General features: G+C 43.3%; 4 protein-coding genes across 4 annotated transcripts; 3 read left to right on the forward strand and 1 right to left on the reverse strand.

Annotated features, from left to right (window-relative positions):
- On the forward strand, positions 1,417-13,538 carry LOC8067483 (protein RNA-directed DNA methylation 3). The gene is made up of 21 exons (XM_021446924.1): positions 1,417-1,739; positions 2,935-3,179; positions 3,262-3,417; positions 3,927-4,085; positions 4,194-4,277; positions 4,892-4,959; positions 5,072-5,452; positions 5,533-5,581; positions 5,653-5,805; positions 6,130-6,279; positions 6,353-6,410; positions 6,485-6,643; positions 6,706-6,742; positions 6,882-6,940; positions 7,174-7,225; positions 9,152-9,201; positions 10,130-11,533; positions 11,787-11,831; positions 11,940-12,050; positions 12,154-12,204; positions 12,309-13,538. The coding sequence occupies exons 1-21, from the start codon at positions 1,481-1,483 to the stop codon at positions 13,352-13,354; spliced, it is 4,776 nt and encodes a 1,591-aa protein (XP_021302599.1). The 5' UTR covers positions 1,417-1,480; the 3' UTR covers positions 13,355-13,538.
- LOC8080080 (GDSL esterase/lipase At2g27360) lies at positions 13,638-14,260 on the forward strand. Its single transcript, XM_002439991.2, has 2 exons — positions 13,638-13,931; positions 14,018-14,260. The coding sequence occupies exons 1-2, from the start codon at positions 13,668-13,670 to the stop codon at positions 14,138-14,140; spliced, it is 387 nt and encodes a 128-aa protein (XP_002440036.2). The 5' UTR covers positions 13,638-13,667; the 3' UTR covers positions 14,141-14,260.
- LOC8080081 (ribosome production factor 2 homolog) lies at positions 15,290-18,581 on the reverse strand. Its single transcript, XM_002441305.2, has 6 exons — positions 18,296-18,581; positions 16,947-17,150; positions 16,317-16,562; positions 16,002-16,238; positions 15,837-15,902; positions 15,290-15,750 (listed from the first exon to the last, which is right to left on the reverse strand). The coding sequence occupies exons 1-6, from the start codon at positions 18,365-18,367 to the stop codon at positions 15,643-15,645; spliced, it is 933 nt and encodes a 310-aa protein (XP_002441350.1). The 5' UTR covers positions 18,368-18,581; the 3' UTR covers positions 15,290-15,642.
- Positions 18,884-19,742, forward strand: LOC8067484. Its single transcript, XM_002439992.2, has one exon. It carries the CDS (start codon positions 19,042-19,044, stop codon positions 19,537-19,539), a length of 498 nt encoding a protein of 165 aa, XP_002440037.1. The 5' UTR covers positions 18,884-19,041; the 3' UTR covers positions 19,540-19,742.

The raw sequence follows: 22,029 nt of genomic DNA on the forward strand, positions 1-22,029 counted from the left end.
TTTGAGCTAATTTTTAGATAGCTAGCAATTACTCTCTTATACTCCTTCCATCCAAATAAACACAATTATAGCAATAATGTCATGATTTAGTATATCTTATACTCCCTCCATCCCAAATTGTAAGTCATTCCAAAAATCTTGGAGAGTCCAACTTTTCTAAGTTTGACCAAATTTATATTATAAAATAATAATTATTATGGTACTAACTAAGTATCATTGGATTCTTTCTTAATTATATTTTCATAGTATATTCACTTTACGTTACAAATCTTAGTATTTTTCTCTATAATTTTGGTCAAATGTAAAAATACTTTGACTCTCCAAGATTCTTAGAATGACTTACAATTTGGGATGGAGGGAGTAATTTCGATCAATTATAGTAAAGATAATACTCCCTCTCGTTTTCTAAAGAATGTCATTTTGAGGTTGTCTTAAGTTTAATATTTAAACTTTGACTATGAAATAATTTTTTAGATTAAATTTCAAAATATAAAAGTGATGTAAGTAGATTTATCTTGAAATGTGGTTTCATACAAGTATATAGACTATATTTTATAATAAAAAGTAATTGTTAAATTTATTTTATGGAGATCGTGACGTTCCTTAGAAAACTGGAGGGAGTATTGATATTTTTATATTAATAAATGCCATTATATTAATTACAAAATTTATTTTCATATTTCATAATAAATTATTTTGAAGACATAAATGTGAATCTCATTCACTACAAGTATATGAAACTTGATATGGAGCCATAAATGTGAGAATCATTCACTACAAGCTTATATAAAACTTGATTTGGAGCCATAAATGTAATCTTATTCAATACAAGCTTACCAAACGTCAATAGCTGATGCGTAACCCATAGCTACGTTTTTTTTTATTTTGGTCTTGTTTAGTTGCCAAATTTTGTTAAAAATTTCTCATCATATAAAAATAACGAATTGTACAGTTTATCTATATTTATGAGATAAATCTTTTAAGACTAATTAGATTATAATTAAATAATAATTTTTAAATACAAATAAAAATGCTATGGTAACCAAACCTAAATTTTTTCGTGAGCTAAACAGAGCCTTATACAGAGGGAGCATCATGCCGTAAAATATTTTTTCCAAGTGTCAACACACTGTGATTCTAGCCCATTCTCTTCAGATTCCAGCTGTTCCGGCCCAACCCACTTGCACCCGAACCCACTCGCACCTTTCGAAATCGAACCCTTACAAAGACGAAATTTCTCAGTTCCGCCCCCCGAAACCATGCGGCGGCCGGCGCTCGGCGGGCTATCGGGCCATGCCAGATGCCACTCCTGGAAATTCCGTACTACCTCAAGGGGGCATCTGCAAACGCCCCTCTGCGTCCTCGGAAGGTGGCCCTTCTCGGCCGGGAGTGGTTAAAGGCCGGACCTCCACCTCGGGCGAGTCGCGTCGTATTCCATTCCCCACTCCATCCCACTCCGCCACTCGCTGCTCCCTTCGCCATGGCGGTGAAGGGGAAGGGCAAGCAGGTGGCCGCCGAATCCCCTGGCCCAGGCGCCGGCGGGGCCTCCGGGTCCGGCGGGAAGCGGCGGAAGGCCTCCGGCGACGCGGGGGCGGGGCCCTCGTCGTCCTCCGCCGCGAAGCGCCGCCGTCGCGCCGGGGTCCTCCAGTTCGTCGACGACGTAGCCGGCGTTGACGACGACTACGAGGAGGAGGAGGAGGACGAGCTTGAGCTCGAGTCCGAGGATGACCCCGATGACGGTGAGTACGGATTCGGTTCGGTTGCCGAGGCGCGCGTGAGACGTGGATAGGTCGAGTGGATCCATCTGGGGTTTGTGTTTCCCGCAATGCGGATTATCTGGTCGTATGATTTTCGTATACATTTTTTTTACCTTGTATCTGTTACCTAGGTTTTGATCTGTGTTGATTGATAAGAGGTTCTGTGTTGATTGATAAGAGGTTTTGGGGTGGGTTTTTTCCCTTCTTAACGACAGGAACCCTTATACAGCACTGTAGAAATTTCACCTCTTCACTAAAAGTTGTAGAATCTGATATTCGAGTAGCGTGCTAGTTGCACGAGGACGAAATCATCCCTATGTTCTAATAGATAGAAACTCGATTTTGTTGGTTTTGGTTTTGGTGTGAGTCCTTGGGCAAAATGTGATGATTGACCTTTGTTATCCAAGATCGTGCTTTTATGTGGTTATTATATTATTGTTATTATTACAATACATCTTTACAATGTGGTGCATTTAGTGTGATGCACTAGCAAAGTACATAACCTTCAGAACTGTTTTTTTTTCCAGAACACGTTTTGCACAAAATGAATTAGTCCTGTATGTTAATATCCTCTTCTACATCAATGGCAAATTCTTTTATTGTTGCCTCTATTTTTGGGAAATCAGAATTCATGAATCTACAAATATGTACCATCCAAAATCAGCTTTGCCTTGTGCTCTTTTGTCTCATTTATTGTGCAATTCGGATATAAGCAGTGTTACCTGGACACATGTGTCCTATTTTTTGTTTCTGAATCCGATAACCCCGCACCCGCATCAGATTCCTACACCTCTCTTGGATTCCAAGGGCTATTTGGTGTGTCTCCTAAACAAACATCCGTGTCCATGCAATGCTGGATGTAAGCTGTTAGTTCTTCTTGCCTGTTCCATCATGTGCTGTTCTACTTCTCCATGAGCAATCTCCACTTTTTTTCTTCCCTTTTTTTTTGACCTTTGTCAGTGTCATCAACCAGTTACGCCTTACAGCAAACTGCCATTGTGATTTGACTTTATGTTGTCATCAATTATCTGGATGCCTAGGGTCTATGTTCTATACTCATCATTGCACTAATGTCATTTCATCCCATACTCTTTGACCATAAATGTATATGAAGGTTTTATTGCCTAGTGATTCTCACAATCTTCTGCTCATGTGATCTTGTTTATGTCCATACCAGGTTTCTTTACTGGTGGGGAACATGTACAAAATCCGAGTCACAAAAGAACCGAAAGGTCACACCCTCTTCCATTTCTTGTAAAGGAAGAGGAGCTTAGCGGCGATGAACTTGAGGAATTCATCAAGACCCGATACAGTAATAGTGTGAAATACGCTGCTGATCGGAGCTATTCTAGAGAAGATGATGACATTTTCCCCAATGATTGTGCACTCAAAGAGCCTACTATTTGGAGAGTTAAATGCATGGTTTGTGATTATGAACCCTTGACCTGACATTGATCGACTAACATTTGTTGTGGATGTGCTGATTTGTTTAATTGCTTTCCAGGTTGGGCGTGAGCGCCAAATGGCCTTCTGTTTCATGCAAAAATTTGTTGACCTGCGAAAAATTGGTACCAAAGTGCCAATTATCACAGCATTTGCTCTTGATCACATAAGAGGGTTTGTTTTTGTTGAAGCGGAGAAGGCGTGTGATGTTACAGAGGTACACAATCTGTTCCTTTTACAGCAGGAGAAAAAAAATTTCATGCATACTAGAAAGAGCATGCTTGTTGACATGTAGCGCAGTACTTATTATGCTATAGCTGTTTTGTGTAATATATTGTCACCATTCCAAATTATAAGGTGTTTTATCTTTTCTAGATACATTCCTTTTACTATGTATCAAGACAGTGTATATCTAAGTGCACAGCAAAAACTACATATATCTAGAAAAACCAAAACATCTTATAATTTTGAATGGAGGGAGTATAATGTAATATTTAAGATTAAAAACCCTGATATTTTTTATGCGGCATAATTTAGCTTTGTTTTACTCATTTTGTACGCACTCCAAGATTTACTACTTAATAAGAAAGAGAGGAACCTTTTAATGAAATTGTAAAAACTATTTTTAGTAAACAGAATGTTTTCTTTTCTATTAATATCTCTATGTATATGCTTTGTATTTTGGCTGTAAAATGGCTCACTGACCATAGACATCCCATGTTACAGGCATGCAAAGGGTTTTGTAGTGTCTACGTAAGCAGAATTACTTCTGTTCCTGCAGCTGAAGTTCCTAGCTTGTTATCTAGCCGTACGAAACCATTTGTACTCTCTCGTGGTACATGGGTCCGCATGAAGAATGGAAACTATAAAGGTGATCTGGCACAGGTATGGTATAATGTGTTTGTGCCTTTTTTCTTTTCTGGGGGCACCATCCCTCTTCATATATTTTCATTTTGTATGTTCTTACATCACTTTTTTCCTGTGACTTTTTAGGTTGTTATTGTGGATGATGGACGCAAAAAAGTGATGATAAAAATTATACCCAGAGTTGACCTTCATGCTATTTCAAAAAAATTTGTAATGCCCCTTCTCTATTTATCCAAGCTACTCGAATTTATTTTGTTCCTGGCCATGGTTAAGTAGGATATAGATATCTAGTATCTGTGGGGGGACTTAAGCTTCAATCTGTGAGAAATCTCTGGAATCTAGATCCACCAATAGTATTGTGTTCTACAGTAGATGTAACCAGAAGCAAACCCTACGCGTTGCTGCAGGAATATGAAACATATAATTACTTATATGAAACGATAAACTAATATAAATAATGTTAATGGATGGCATGACACATTGATGTGGGCAACCAAAAGCATGTTAGTGGATGATGTGTCTCGCTGATGTGGATATCATAATTGCATGTGCTAATGAGTTGTAATTGCATGTGATAGTGGACTGCTGAGGTGGACAGCTTGCATGTCAGGATAGAATGCTAGTGGGGTTCTATTTACTGAATGTATATTCCCTTGACTGATCAACTGATTATATAACTTATTGTTTGTCACCCCACAATATTGTTTGGCTCGCATGTGCTTGCGAACAACCATTTGTTTTCACCTTTCTCCTTTCACAGTTCTTGTTTTGGCAGCAGCCTGATTGCTAACTACTTAACTTATCTCACACTTTGGTCTTTGCAGGGTGGTGCAGTTTCACTAAAAGAAGCTGCAGTTCCTGCTCCACGGTTGATCAGCTCCCAAGAACTAGAGTAATTTTTCCTTACTTCTGAAGCTTCCTTGTCCTACATCTATTAAACTTTTATTTTATTTTAACCAGTCTTGACAGTTGACACAGCTTTGAAAATGTCATTTGCCATGCAGGTTCTTCAGGCCTCATATTGAAATTAAACGCGATCGTCAGACTGGTGAAGTTTTTGAAGTACTTGATGGTCTGATGTTCAAAGATGGATTTCTGTATAAAAAGGTTGCACTTAGTTCTTTGATTTATTGGGGGATACAACCGACAGAAACAGAGCTTTTGAAGTTCTCTTCTAGTCCAACCAATAGAGCTTCTGCTGATGACTTGGATTGGCTCTCTGGCATGTATGGCTCTAAGAAAAGGAACCTTCCAGCAGAACGGGATATGAAGCCATCATCTTCTAAATTAAAATCCTCCAAAACATCGGACCTTAAAGCGTCAACTTCTACTGAAAATTATGATGATAATGATGTATTCAACCTTCATGATCTTGTACTCTATGGGTGAGCGTGTGATATATGGTTTATAATCGCTGTCCACTAACTACGGATTTTATCCTTATATTTTATTTTCTAATGAGCAGGCGAAAAGATTTTGGTGTGATCATTGCTGTTGAGAAAGATGGATTTAGGGTAATAATCTTATAATGCACACTTCAGTTTTGTATCCTTAATTTTGTCTAAGAAGAATGGGTTCCGTGTAGATACTAAAGGGTGGTCCTGAAGGATCTGCAGTGACAGTGAGAAAGCAGGATATTAAGAAAGTCTGTGTAGATAAAATGTTTACAGCTGTCGATCATCAAAAGAAGACAATATCCATTAACGACACTGTTAATGTTGTGGACGGGCCATTTCAGGTGAAAATTGAAGTATTAATCTGTCAGGAATCTGTTGTAGGCAGTATGGGAATTTCTGTGTTTTGTTTTTTTTCTTTTATTTCAAGGAAACATTCATTTTAGATATTTTAAAAGACATGGTGTGGATTCTTTCACTGAGTATTGGCAATGATAGTTTTAACATTGTGCATGTACTAGTACTGCTACTGTGCTACATTGTTCTTATCTAAGATACATTGCACTGTTATTGCAGTAACATGTATCATGCTTTTAAATTCCAGCATATGTTTTTTTTTGTCTTTTTAGAGTATTCAAGAATACCGGTTTGATTAAATATATTTGCAGGGTAATCAAGGGGTTGTTAAACACTTGTACTTGGGAATACTGTTCATTTATAATGAGAGTGAAAGTGAGAACTGTGGGTTTTTCTGTGCTCAAAGTGGGTCATGCGAAAAGATACGGAAGGGTCTGGGAAGCTCTACTACTGAAAGTTCGGTACGTAGATATGGGTATCTACTTGTCAATGTATTGAGAATATTCTTTGTGTCATTTGCTTTCTATGTACCAGGACTTTCCAACTCCCATGTTTTCTGAACCTACTTATGAGCAAAATGAGCATCGGGACAGTAAGTGTTTCTTGGTTTCTTCTGTAATATTTCCTGCATGTAAGTATATCATTCTGATTTCCTTCATAATACAGCTGAAAGGCCTTATAGGAGCACCAGAGAACAACTTTTCTCTGTTGGGCAGATGCTGCGTATTAGAAAGGGTCCTTTGAAGGGCTACCTCTGTCGAGTAGTTCGGATATTTCGGAACGATGTGACTGTTAAGCTAGATTCTCTACTGAAAACTGTTACAGGTTGGTTAGCTTACATATTGTTGGAGTTGTTTGAACAATGACTGACTTCTTCATGTGTGCAGTACAAGCTGATCTTCTCTCAGTCCCAGCTAATAGGGGGTAAGCTACTGAAGCATGTTTTAGTTTTCTTTTCTTTGCTGCTTATGCTGTAAATCCTGTAATGCAATTGCACCATCATTATGCCAAAGCATGGTATCACTTCCATATTAGCTTCTCATTATGTTACATGCCCTACCAGGGATAACTTGTCTGGTGCTCCAGCTAGTAAATTTGGAAGTCAAGATACATCCTTCTTTGGTAAGTGTGAGATTAATAATTTATGTAGAGTTTTGGGTTTTTCTTTCTTGGATCAGTCTCTACAGTGTAAATGGGAAAGTCTCCAAATATTATACCATTGAGGGATGAGTTACTTTTAATGGAAAAGATGAATTTAGGAAGTTCATACGTTGCAAGATTTGAGTTCTTTGTTCTCTTATACTACTGGATTGATGTTTAAAATTATCGGATTTGTTACTTTCATTGATTATTAGGTTCAGAAGCTGGCAAAACTTCATGGGACAATGGGTTGCCATCGTTTGGCAGGTTTGTTTTATATACTTCACTTTTTTTCTGTTTACTCGTACATCTAGAATCCTTGTTTTTCGCTTTTGGGTGTCCAATCCCTCCCACCCATCGAACCACTGGAGCGGATTTGCTACCGCACAGGTACAACAACAACAAAGCCTTTTAGCCCTAATCAAGTTTGGGTAATCTACTGCATAGATATATCAACAATGCAAAACCAAAGCAGCCAAATTCAATCTACCATTGCAATGCTGCTGTGCTAGAAAGATTTCTGTTGATACTTTATTTCTTTCGCTAGAAGTGGTCACCAATCATCAAGTTGATTCATTGGAAAATGCTGTTGGGGTATTTTTGTTTAACTCTTTATTAGCAATCTATATATTTAGCAGGGCAAGCAATAAACTTGATCAGAGAGTGTCCTGCAGCATTTCTTCTGTTGGAATATTTTTTTGGTAGATAAATCACGAGCTCTGCCTATTTTTCTTTATATTGGCATGCTTTGTCATTTGTAGCATTTTGTTCATCAGTCATCACTATTCACTAGTGCATAAATTAACAATTCTTGATCTTTTTGAATTGTCGTTGCAAATCTTGGTTCACATTTGAATAAATTCCATTACCAGGGCACCAGGCAATGAGAGCCAACATGCTTTTTTTTAGGATCAGAGATACATGGGGAGATGAATAGACATAGGCAGATAGGCTGGGTCTCTGGGATGAAACAACTAGCGATGTTGATTGATAGCAAATAGCCAAATACGGGCTATAGATTAGGACTTCTTTTTATAAAACAGCCAGGCTTTGGAATTGCTTTTAATCTACACTTGCATACTCTATACTTCACTAGCCCATCTGGACCCGGATCCGATATCTGATATTTTGATACTCTTATATTGTTTATATTACCACAGCATTATTTTTTTTCAGATTATGTATCACTGTACCTCATAGCTGGTCTTGGACCATTTGCCAAACCAAAATCCCATATTGGTGATACATAGATCCCATCTTATCTCTTCATCCCTCCTAATCTGGTAGCCGACTACACTATACCTCATAGTTGTCTTGGACCATTTGCACATTATCTTTCTTTCTGTACTGCTTGGTTTCCTAATTCTGCCTGAACTTTATCAAACAATTGGCCATGCCTTTTCCTAGCTGAGCTACTCTTCCTTGCTCCCTAATGTATGTCCTGTTGTCCACAACAGCCAACAATGGACTTCCTTATTCATTTGTGCTGTTGCTGCACATGCTGTTAGGGTCCTAATTCACGAAAGATACACATAAAAAGAAGACAAGATGTACAGGAACCTTTCATTTGGGATTAGGAATAAATTTAGTCCAGGTGTTCATAAAAATAAGACAAGATGTACAGGAGCCCTTCATTTGAGATTAGGAATAAAGTAGTCAGAATCCTCTTTTTTGTAGTCACATGGAGTTCTAAATTACCTGAAAAGTGAGGAACCAAATTTCTTTATTTTGTACTTATTTAAGCCTGCCTTGTTTCCTAGTTAAGAAAAGATTGTCTTTGCATTACAATTAGTATGGATTATTTAAGATATATTTCCTTGTGGCTTTGTGATGTTTGTTTTTCACTTCCCCTTGTCTGCTAGGTCCAGAATTGGTATATTTACTTGCTACTTGCCGATATGTACATAAGTGAGTTTAAAGGGTAAATGCCTGATCGTGGCTATTGAATTGTCGAGGTTGTGTTAGTGAGCTGCTCGTTGAGTCTACCTTTTGCCCAAGGATGTAGTTGTTGGAGTTTTAACTCCTTGCTTGTATCTGGTCCAATTTCTGAACAGAACAAAGATGCTAAATTCTTTCTTATTTGTCTCATTCCTCTTACTTGGAGGAATAGATGTTCTCAAGTCTGAACTACTCTTTATTGTTATTAACTTATTATATATCTTGTTATTCACCAAGTTGTTTGATGGGCTGCAGTGACTCTTGGCAACCCTTTTCCAGTTCCACGGCACCAGTCCAGAATGCAGGTAATAATTAGTTATTTATTTGTGTCACCATTTTTTTTTGCGCCTTTAGCACAATGGTATTTTTTGTTTCATCATTTTTTAGGGAAAGACATTGCATTACTATCTGTTCAGATGCTTGCTATGTGAAATCTGCCAAAAAAAACCTGCTTTACTGGATCATGCCACTAGGAAAGAAACGATGGAACGAATCTATTTATTGGTGAGAATTGAAGTAATGTGGGATTAAAAGAGGCGTGGTCTATTAATCAAGATTTCTTACAAGCTTTTTGAATTTCTTTTATAAAGAGTGTATACAAATGATACACTTTTAATGTGGTTCAGACTTTTCTTGTGGGCTTGGTTTAGACATTTGCTGCACATATAGCTTGCAACTTGTTGAAATAGGTGACTTTTGCATCTTTTCATTTCTGGATTCAGTAAAGGTTTCTTGTAAAAACATCAATGAATCCTTACCCAAACAAACTGGGATAGGTTAGAGATGAGACCCAACAAGTGCCCACATTGACCAAAAAGTATCTCAAAATTATAAGTTAGTGATTTAATTCTACTGATATCAATGTTATGTTCAGTTGTCCATGCCCTCCATTGCGAGCAGACCAAGGAAACCGAGCACTGATGCAAAAGAAACAATAAGTCAATCCACAACTCCAAATGTAAATTAAATGTCCTACTTAGATTAGTTATACCTTCCAGAACTCGCACCATGAAAGCAGTCATCATACATGGACCTAATTTGCGAAATGGATGCTCCCCAGGCCCTGGACTTACATCACGAAACAGAGGTAGTAAAAGAAATTTAGGTTGATGGTTCTTGCACTATTGCAGATATTGCATTTATGCTTATTAAATAGGCTAAGCGCATTTGCCAGTTTGCCAGTATTTGAGGTTTTCACAGTTATGCTGGGTGTGAAACTTTTTACATTTTCAGGTGGAGAATCAGAAGCTGACCCGTGGTGTAAGAAAACTTCTGCTGAAGATGATTCTGGTCCATGGGGTAAGAAAACGAATGGCGATTCTGATGCGTGGGGTAAGGAAGCGGTATCTTCTGTTGATGGCGATTCCACTCCATGGGGTAAGGAAACAGTACCTTCTGCTGCTGGTGATTCTGATCCATGGGGTAAGAAAGTGGTGTCTTCTGCTGATGGTGATTCTGATCCGTGGGGTAAGAAAGCAGCATCATCAGCTGTTGAAGTTTGGAACACTAGTGCCATTCAAAAGGAAGGCTCTAGTAGCAATGCATGGGACAAACAAGCTGGAGTTGGTGGATCTGATGCTGCTGGCAGCTCCTGGGACAGAGCGGTTGTCAATAAGGAGAGTGCAAAGAGTGACAACTGGGGAGAGGCTTGCAGGGTTATGGACATGGGAACCGGAGCTGACACAGACCCTTGGGGAAGCAAGGTCAAAGCAGTAGATGTGGAAGGACCAAATAGCTGGGAAAAGGCTACAGTGCCTCCAGACAGCAAGCTGGAGGATGCCAGTCAAGGATGGGGCCAACCTAAGGGCAACTCAACTGAAGACCAAACAAAAGACAATGTTTCTAAAGATGTGGACAACAATAGGGCTTGGGGCAGTTCTTTGCCTGTCACCGAAGATGGTACCTGGGGCAAGTCAAAAGACAATACTTGTGATGGAGCAGGTGGTGCAGGAGGTTGGGATGCTTCTGCTGCCAACTGGACTAAATCATCTGTTGCGGGTGATGCACAGAATGAAGGTTGGGGCAAAGGAAACTGGTCATCTGCTAAGTCTGAAGAAACAAACAATGATATTGGAAATTGGAACAAAGCTGGAGCTTCGGACCAAGCTGGTGACAGTAATTGGGATAAACCGAAATCTTTTGGTGGTGATGGTTGGAACAAGGGTGATGATCAGAATAGCAGTTGGAACAGGCCCGGAAATTTTGGAGGACGTGGCTTTGGGCGAGGACGAGGGAGAGATAGGGGCCAGGAATCTGGAGATTTCAATGTCAGGAATGATCAAAGAAGTTGGAAGAATTCATGGGGTGGTGACAATGCTGAAAGACCCTCTTGGAGGTCTGATAATCAGGTAGACAATGAAGGAGGTTCTGGTGGATATAGGGGAAGGGGAAGAGGAGGAAGGGGGCAATATGGAGGACGAGGGAGAGACAATGGTTGGAGAAATGGTGACAGAAGCGATTCTGTGTTTGGAAGGGAAAGTAACAGTGGTGATGGTGCAAAATGGGGTGGTGGAGGTAATTGGAACGCTACAAATCCACCAAGTAACCAGCCTTGGAGTAGTAGTGGAGGCACCAAGTCATATGGTCAAAATCAGCCTTCCACTCTGAATAATTCAGAGGATAACAAACAATCTGTAGGTCAGTATCCTGTTTAATTTCTACCTCTAGTTTCCCTGTTAAAGTATCAAGCGACTATGAAAATGGCAACTCAAACATTCTTCTCAAATTTCTTGATTTGCCTAAGGCTCCAGCTGCTTTTATTACATTTTAAATTTGTGCAAAGCACAAACTGGTCCTCAAGCTGAGAGCTAACAATATTATAATCAAATAATTGACATTCTTGCTGTCCGTTTTATGCTACAGAGCATTTATTTGTATTACTCTTGTGTAGGTGAACAAGGTGATCCTTGGGCAAGCAGGGTGTCTGCTACTGAAGGTGATTGAGAAGCAATCAGAGAAATTGTTTTCCCTCTGTTTAGTGTTTCTATCTGTAGTTTTCCTCTGAGCTTCCTAATTCATTTGCTGTCTTGGGGGCTCTTTACAGGTAAAGAACAACAGAATGATCCTTGGTCAAGTAAGATGACTTCTGGTGGTGCTGAGGATACAAGTGGTGGCTGGGACACCAAGGCGAAAGACTCTTCCTTCAATGATGGGGGTAAGTGGGATAATGCTGGTAGCGTTGTGTCAAGGAAATTTCTTATTCTACGTACTTGTTGATGTAGTTATTACTTAGGTCTTATTCACACTGCCATGTGTAGGTGAAGGACTACAGAACGATCCATGGGCAAACAAGATTGGTTCTAATGAAGGTACTCAAGAAATTATCTGAACGTTTGGCATAACTGGACCATTTTAAGCTGAACAGCAGTGTTATCTGTTCTGGGTCTCTTGAGTTTTTATTTTACTTTTGTAGGTAAAGAACAAGAAAATGATCCTTGGGCCAGCAAGATGTCTTCTACTGTGGGTGCTGATGACAGGAATGGTAGCTGGAACACAACAGCAAAGAGCACTCCATCTAAGGAAGAGGCTGATGATCGCTGGAATAGGAAGGGGGGTAATGATGACAGCAAGAAAACTGACACCTGGGGTGCTGGCTCGTCAGGTGGGAATCAGGAATCTTCTTGGAGCAAACCGAATTTCTCTTTGGGGGATCAGGAACCTACTTGGAACAACTCAAGGTTTGGTGATGATGACAATGGAAATAATAGAGGCGGATTTGGACGTGGAAATCGTGGCAGAGGGAGAGGAAGGAACTTTGGGGATGGTGGTGGATCATCATGGAATGGAGGCAATAGAAACGATGAATCAGGTGGCGGTAGGTCTGGAGAGCCATGGAACAGGAGGGATTTTGATGGTGGCAGAGGAAGAGGGAGAGGTCGCTTTGGGCGTGGTGACCGTAATCAAGGCAACAACTTTGGGTCAGGAGATGGTGGCAGCTGGGGCTCTGGCAGGGGAGATGGTGGCAGCTGGGGCTCTGGCGCGGGAGATGGTGGCAGCTGGGGCTCTGGCAGGGGAAACGGTGGCCGGAGTGGTTACAGGAACTGGAACACCTCTGGTGGAGATGATCAGGCAGGAAAGAGTAATGCCAACAACTCCTGGAGCCAGAACAGATCATCTCCATCTATCCTGGGTCAGCCAAGCGGTGATGCTAACAAGTCTAGCACTTGGGGTGCTCCCAGTGGAGCAGCTGGTGGCGGAGGTTCTTGGGGAAAGAGCAACGAGGATAACTGGAACCCATCTGGAGGATCTGCCAAAGAGAAGCCTTCATGGGGCGGTGGGTCAGGAGCTCCTCCCAAGAAAGAGGACGGTGGTGCCGAGGGGAGCGGGAGCCAAGGAGGTGGCACTGGCAGTACCTGGGATAAAGCGGCAGATGGTGGCACTGGCAGTACCTGGGATAAAGCGGCAGATGGTGCATGGAACGGCAACAAGGGTACTGATACTGGCAGTGGTGGATGGTAAAGCTTTCGCGAAAATCAACTTGCGCCTTATTGGCGCTGACATGTAAATAATGTGCCCGTGCTGTGTGAACTGTGTTGGTGCGTGTCTAGTTCGAATCAGTTATTTTGGCCGTGCGAACTCAAGAGCATGGCTTGTGACCAGTTAAATGTTACCAAGTGCTTGCTGTAATTTGGTGCCTTTGCTCCGTCCTGTTTGAGGCTACGTGCTGGTTACCTCAGTTGACCAGAACGTCCCCGTGCATTTCTGATTTCTCAACCTATGCCGGGCGCCACATGCAACCACAGTAGTAGTTAGCTGCAGCAGGCCAGCAGCCATGGCGCTTACACCTGTGTTCTTCCTCGTGGCCTGCTGTCTCTCGAGCGTGGTGAGCAGCTCATCTGCAGGCTGCTCGCAATCGCGCCGCAGCTTCACCTCCATATTCACCCTTGGGGACTCGTACATCGACACCGGCAACTTCGTGATCATGGCGGCGCCGGTGATCCCGGTGTTGATCGACAAGCCCCCCTACGGCATCACCTTCAATTCGGCCGCCCTACAGGGCGCACCAGCGACGGAAGGGCCATCACAGATTTCATGGGTAAATAGCTAGCCGTTGATAGTTATATCTGGGTTAAAATTTGTACCCTGACGGCGGTTTCTTTGGTGCGAACGTACGGGTTTCAGGCAGCTGAGGCGTTTGGCATCCCGTTTCTCCCGGCTTCGGACGTCTCGCGGGGCGTCAACTTCGCCGTCGGCGGGGCGACGGCGATCGACGTGGGCCTTCTTCGAGAGGAACAAACTCCATAGTTGCATGCGATGCTTATTTTGTGTACTACGTACTACCGACGATTTATTTGCTGCGGGGTCTTCTTGTGGGGAATGTTTCAGCAAATCACTTTTCTTGGTCGGGGAGTTTGGCGTCAACGACTACACCTTCATCTGGATGGCGAACACGACTGAATCCCTAGTGATGGCGTACGTGCCAAAAGTTGTGAGAACCATCGCATCGGCCGTCGAGGTAGGTGTCACACACACATGCAGTCGCTAGCCGCAGTACGTGTGATGCATGATGATCGAGTGATATAATGGAGAGCTTTGCATGACATGACCGTGACACCGTGTGACAGAGGCTCATCGTCCGGGACGGCGCGGCGCACGTCGTCGTGCCGGGGAACCCGCCGATCGGGTGCTCGCCCGCGCTCTCCTCACCGCATCGGCTGCCTGCGCAGCGTCAACGAAGTGGCCAGGCACCACAAGTCCTTTCCCCACAAAATCCCAACACTATCCCACATAGGACGTCGTGGCCACAGCCCGTCCCTCCACCGAGCGCTCCTTTCCCCTGGCCTAGATGATCGCATCAAAAGAAAATATTGAAAACTGAAACGGCCACTCTGATAATTGAGTGACAAAATTGAGTTTCAGCGTTTCAGACTCAGGAGAGAACATGGCCAATTAGAACAGAAGCTTCTGAAGCTAGGCCTTGTTTAGTTCCGAAAAGTGAAAAGTTTTCGGTACCGTAGCACTTTCGTTTGTTTGTGACAAATATTATCCAATCATAGACTAACTAGGATCAAAAGATTCGTCTCGTGATTTACAGCTAAACTGTGTAATTAGTTTTTATTTTTGTCTATATTTAATGTTTCATGCATGTGCCACAAGATTTGATGTGACGGGGAATCTTGAAAACTTTTTGGTTTTCAGGTTGAACTAAACAAGGCCCTACTATGGTTTTACCCATTCTTGCATTTTCGTTTTGGGCACTCTCACATCGCCCAACCATATATAAGCTCTAAAGCCTTATTATTCTCTGCCAGTGATGTGATTTGCTCCAAGACTGGGTCACGTACCCAGAGTCCCAGAAGCAAGAGCAAGACGGTAGACACAAGTAGAGGAGATGACAGGTGATCTTGGCACAGCACAGAAAGCACAGAACGGCAGATTGCAAGGCAATATGACTCAATAGCAACTGTGAATTTGTTAACAGCTTGAACCACATTGACAGAATCATAGAAATGCCATCCAATTCGTGAGGGCAAAGCACATCCATCATGGACCAGTGACATCAGGACTAGCAAGTGTACTGTAGGATAACATTCTCAAAATTTCCATGCTTATGTCTTAACATGAATTGGTACACAAAAACTGTTGTGTAAGTCGTACAAATAGCCTAAGAAGATGGCACTAAACTATTTACCACATAATCTGACAGCAAGCGGCTTCCACTTGGATAACGCAGCAGTTGGGAACAGTTACAACCAGGGTTTCTTAATCTGGTTTGTATCCAAGACAAAGGTAAACTTCAGCGATCTTTACTCAGGGTTGACCTTTTGCTTCTTCGAGTCCTCGTTGTTTTTCTTGGCTTCGCGGCGCTCCCTCTTTAGACCCTTTACGTCGTTTGATAAGGTCAACTTTCCAACCTGAATTCAGTCAAAACCGTGAATCAGGTTATCATGTCAAAGGCAATCCTGCTACAAGTTTTCGGAAAGCAAAACTCAGTACGAACCTGCTGGTCTGGCATGTAGACCTTGCCCAGCTTGCCCTTCACTGGATCCTTAGTGACATTTTTCATCTGCAAGAAGGTTGAGGATAGTTGTGAATATCAGTGACTCAAGAGGAAGATTTCAGTGAGAACACAGAAAAAGGCAGATGTTAGTTCTATCGGGTTTACCTTCTTAGCATGTTCAGCAGTCTTCATAGCTTCTTTCTTTAAGCTTTCAACTGGAAGTCTGTGCCTCCTTACAACCAGATCCATTGAAGGTCCAACTTCGACCAGCTCCATCCTAGGAATAGATGTACCTGACCTTTTTAGGCGGAGAGCACAGTGCATTATGTAGACAGTAGTAGGAGATATTGCAGTGCACACATAGATCCGATCCACACCAGCAAGGTTTAGATTCTCTACAACCTGCATTCAACAACAGTTTATTATGAAGCTCAAGAGATTATCCATGCATAACTACCCCATAGTTACAAAATGGCATACCTCTCCTTTGAATAGATCAAGCAGCACTTCTTTCAAATGTTTCAGCTCTTCAGCACTCTCAAAGTGTTCCCCTATGAAAGCAAAGAAAGGCTTCGATCCAAGTTTCGGTGCTAGCTTCTTATCATAAACATAAGATTCCATCGACTTGTAGTTCTCAACTCCTACTTCAACAAGGTCATATATGTGGTGGTCATACGTTCTTCCCAAAATCAGATTGTTGGGCCTCTTCTTTGAATGAGAACCATACTGCATCATGAGTTCAACAAACAGTTGAAAACAATGGAGTGAGATAATCTCTTTAAGACAAGGATACAAATCATCACGTTTAAGATACACACAAGCGTAAGGCACTGAACAAGGATACAAATCATCACGTTTAAGATACACACAAGCGTAAGGCACTGAAACAGAAATAGAAAATATTATACTCATTTACAGATAAGATTTAGCAGGCATGGTTGACAGCAATTAATTGTGTAGCCACTAGATTATTCTACTTCTACTCCACACTGTGAATTGTTACAACATCAGCATATACAGGATCACATAAACAAATTTTCAGTGGTGTCAAGTACTTCAAGCGTTCATCCAAATGGCAAACTATGAACTAGTCAAAATGATGTCACTCACCACTATAAGGCTACAGTCTGTCTTGAGGGAGAAAAATTCCAGAGAAGATTCTCCACCACTTTCAAAAGGCCTAATGTTATCATTCTTCTTGGTATATTTCACAGCATTATCACGCTTTAGGTGGTAAATATCTGACAGCACAGAGTTCAACACAGCACTAGTCTTGGTACCATGGAGGATCAGTGTCTTCTTGCTGGTCTCAACCTGGCAAAATTATCAGAGCAGAAGGCAGATGTGAGATTGAAACACAAAGCACCAAAGATGTTATTTCTATTACCACTTCAAATTACACAGAACCTCCTTACGCGGATACTAGATAGCTAAGACCAAGAATACCACATGATTTTCAGCATAAAGCATAGTGCATTGCACAATGTGCCAAAAGGTCACGTCTTTAACCAGCTAGCCAACCCACTGCTAGATTTGATGAAGATTATATAGAGCTAAGAGCTTCATCACTAGAAAGGATATGAACATCACACAAGACTTGCTAAAGATTACCCCGAGATTGCCTCGGCAATACTGTTTGTTCTAAGATGGTTCCTGTGCAGGACGGCAGCACAGCCACAGTGTTCCATGGTAGTGGCTGATCAGGACATGGTATGACGACGAGGTGCCCTACTAGTATCCAGTAGCAATAAATCATTTTTTTCAAGGGCAAATAGCAATCACACATATATAAGCTATGCAAGCAAGTATGAAACTTTTGTCCTATATCCACTAAAGTGTGTGTTTGGAACACACGACACACGAATCTCGTGAGACACCAGGAACACTCCTTGTCTGGGCGCCCTGCGGACAGGAGCACCAATTGGAGCAGACAACTAGGGGAGGGGCACGCAAGAAGGGCGACAGATTCTAGTGGCAGCCCACCGTGAGCAGCAGGGCCATACCACACATTTCCAAGGGCCTCTGCATACATTGCAGGGCCGTACCACACAGACAAGGCTAGCTAGTTTGTACTTTGTAGATAAGATAGACGAGGTACAAAATCCGGATGAGTAGCTGACATATACAGGACCCTCATCGATGGGTATTCTGATCTGATAGTAGTTTAGATGTATGACGAAGCAATCTCCCTTCTCTCCAAAGACTTCCTACGTTTTTACTGTCTCTGCTCCCACATCAGTGTCGCAACTAATCTGCATAATTCTTGATGGAAAAAAAAAATTAAGGGCGCATAATTTATTGGAGAACTCGCACGGTCACCATCCTGCCGTTCTAAAACTAGATACGCTGGTGGGCAGCCGCATGGGTCACCTGACCGGTGCCTCCGCGCTCCTGCTCGCCGCGGGGAGGTTTTGGAAAAGGGAACAGGGGTGGGAGGAAGGACAGAGAAGAAAGCTTACAAGCTTGGGCGCATGCTTGAGGAGCTCCCGCCTAGCGCGTTGGGTCTTGGGCACCCTGATCGCCGCCACCATCTTCTCCCTCCGCTCCGATGCAAGCCGCCGACGCGGAGAGGAACAACAAGCTGGGAGGGGAGGCGGCGGCTACCTGAGAATACAGCACCGGACCACTAAACCCTAGAAAACCCTCGCGCCGCTTTTGTTCAGGAGGGCAGGCAAGCTAGAGAAGCGCCGTCGAACGGTCGAAGGGGAGTGTGGAGAAACAGAAACGGCGGCGGCGCTAGCGTCCCTCCCCCTGGCGAGGCTAACCTAACCAGCTCGCTGGGCCTGCTGGGCTTCTCCGGCTCACTAGTTACTGGGCTGCCATCAGTCCATCACATGTGTCTCTTTAGGCCCATTAGCCCATGAAACTAAGTTTCCTTTTCCCTTTTTTCGGTCTCGGCCCTCAACGTCTCTCTCCCTTCGCTTCCGTCGCACGCGACTGCCAGTGCCAGGCGGACAGGCTCCTCCCCGGCAGCACTAGCCGTTGAGCCGTCGGTGCCCAACGGCTCCATCTCCGCCGCGCGCGCTCCCCTCTATTAATGCTCGCCTCCTCGCTCTCCGGCCAGTCACACTACACTCCTCGCGCCGCATCCATCCTTCCGTTCCCTCTCGATCTCTCTGCTGTCTCGCGGGTCGCAGATCCCGGTCGAGCAAGAAGCAAGCCGGCGCCAGCGGCCAGCGCAGCAGAGGGGGTGTGATCGACGACGATGGCGGGCAGCACGCGCGCGGCGCACAAGGCGTTCCTGCTGATCAACTACACGCTGCTGGGTGCGGCGTCGGCGTGCATCTTCCTGACGCTGTCGCTGCGCCTGGCGCCCTCCGCGTGCGGCCTGCTCCTCGTCTTCCTCCACGCGCTCACCGCCGTCTTCGCCGCCGCGGGCTGCTCGGGCTCCTTCACCGAGGGCGGCGCAGGGCGCGCGCACGCCGCGCACACCGCGGGGGCCGTGCTCACCGCCATCTTCCAGGGCGCCGCCGCGCTGCTCGCCTTCACACGGACCGCCGACTTCCTCGCCGAGCTGCGGTCCTACGTCCGGGAGGAGGACGGCGAGGTCATACTCAAGCTCATCGGCGGGCTCGGCACCGCCATCTTCGTGCTCGAGTGGGCCGCGCTGGCGCTCGCGTTCGCGCTCCGCCTTGACGACGATGGCGGCGAGGAGATTGACGGCGAGCACTGCAAGAGCTGGGCGTCAGGGTACCATGTCTGATTCTGCTCTGATCAGGCACCGGAGACTTACAGTCACAGAAATCAGAAATGAGGGATTTTTTTTCTCTTCTATTAATTACAGCTGTGGATCTATTCCGCTGTTGTTACTGTGGTCATGAACCAAGTGCAAAGGCAAATGTTTTGCTTTGCACTGTATTCAATTCATCTGTTATAAATTGCAATAAAAAAATATTCATTCAGTAAGCCGTAAAAGTGTGACTCCTAATCCTTTTCATCCAAGCGAAGTAGACTCGATCACTATGACAAAATGGTAGTAAAATTATCCAGTTGAGGGTAATTTTAAAAATAACCTATCAAAAAGATTGTCAGTTTAATTAGCAATGATAACAAAAAAGCTTAAAAAGAAACTTCCAAGAAGTAATATTGAAGGATTGGAAACATACTTTTCACCAAGTAGAATATGCACACAAGCCTCAGTACAAATGCAATTTTAATCTTTTTCTACAGCTATGTGCAATGGACACAATAAGTTGAATAAATAAATAAAGGTCAGGCATCCACCATTACCAAAAAGAACAAAAAAGAATGCAAACTGAAAGATAAGGAAAGCCAGCCTGAAATTAGCACGTTCGTACAACGAGCAGATTGTAAAACAGAATGATTAAAACATGAAGCTTATCAGTCTGGGGCCAACTTAAAGACCATAGTACGACAGTGTTTGTTTTAATGTGACTGAAAAGAATAATACCTATAACAAATTAAGAGTCAGGGTTTGAGCAACCTACGGAGTCCGTGGCGTGTGAGCGAAACACCACAAAGGCACAAACTCATCGGTGTAACAAAGTCTGAATACTTGGCCTGGCTCCCTCAAACACGCAGGCGTTTCAGTGCTTCCAGACTTCTGAAGTCACTAGGAACAGCTTCCGTTCCTAAAATGATGGAACTGATTCAGTATTTTGTACAAATGTTGTATGAAAGAAATACACGATACTGTATCCTTAGTTGTCATCTAATCAAAGATCTGTCTCGGGAACCCTATGTGGCTATGTTTCTGCTGACCAGTGCATTACAAACATACCTATCAAACTGACACCTGGCCAAGTGAATGCACTTGACTTCCTGTCTCAAGAGCTTCACTATTTTAACAAGCAAAGAAGCTACTAGACAGGCTAGGTAACATCCCGTTCCTATATACATAGTGCTTGGAGCAAAACAAAAGCTTGTTCACTCCTCCCATTATGTTACCTTGCAATAATCCCAGCCAAGATTTTGCGTTTCTGAAAGGCATCCTGTTAAAAAGCTCTTCTGCTTCATCTACCATTTCAATCTGCATGTACCCAGTAATCATGGCATCCAACATCCAAGGATACAACATTAATTTTGACTCAGGAATCTGCTCAAATAAAATTATTGCATCACTAATCAGGTTGACCAAAGAACTCTTGCATGTACCCTTCCATGTTACCCTGCAAAGAATTTGGGCTCGAGAATTCTTGCATGTTACCTTGCAAATTTTATTTGCTCAAATAAAATTCTTGCATGTACCCTGAGACAGTGCAGGATTCACGGTTGACCAAAGTACTCTAGTGCTCTGTAAGTATATTCACATCCTTAGTGTAGACACTAAGTATGGCAGTGCAGACAACCACATTCCTCTCGAAGACAGACTTAAGCACGAGAACATGGGTACTCTTACTCTCTAGAATGCCAAGGTTACCGAGATGGCTGATGGCATTCCTTCACAGAGCACTGCACCAAAGTCCAAACATGTCCCAAGACGTTGCCTTCTCAATTAGAGTATACTCAGAGAAATCATCACTGCCCAAGAAACCAAATTGCGTTCCGGCATTTCTTCAAACTTCAAACAGATTCATCTGCATCCACCATCTGTCGGCTATGGTAGTACCCAGTAAGCACTGTATTCCACGATGAGGCATCCCTGCTCGGCATTGCCATTGCATCAAACAGTACGCGCGCAAGGGTAATGTCCCCATTCTGGAGTTCTGGACAAAGCCAGTAACCATGGGCATTCCACGCTACGGTGTTCCGAGGGCGCTTTCATCGAACACGCTCCGAGCGTCGCGCATGCGCTCGACGCACGGGTAGCCCGACAGCGGCATGGTTCCCGTGCGCGTGCTCCTGCCGGAGATCACGGAGCAGCGAGTCGCGGGGGATGAGCAGTGGCTGGCGCATGCACGGCCGTGTCCCCGCGCTACGGCCGCTGAGCTCACTCCAGACTCCGCTCAGGGACTGCGCCCACCCGTCTGCAAGAGAACGGTAGCGCTAGGATATGTGGAATGCAAAGAGTGAGGGCAAGCACACATGTATGGAAAATAACTTTAGCTGCAGGGAATAGATCCAATTCCATGAAATTAGGATTAAAAAATCGATTAAGGCTATGGCATTGACCAAGTGAATTGAGCATTTGTCATAGCAGGGATGAAAATTGAGCTCCAGATAACTTTAGCTGCAGGGAATTTGACATGTTTTTCCATGAATTTTTTTTATGGATGCACTCAAATATTTGATT

Source organism: Sorghum bicolor, chromosome 9 (assembly GCF_000003195.3).
Source record: "Sorghum bicolor cultivar BTx623 chromosome 9, Sorghum_bicolor_NCBIv3, whole genome shotgun sequence".
NCBI lineage: Eukaryota > Viridiplantae > Streptophyta > Magnoliopsida > Poales > Poaceae > Sorghum > Sorghum bicolor.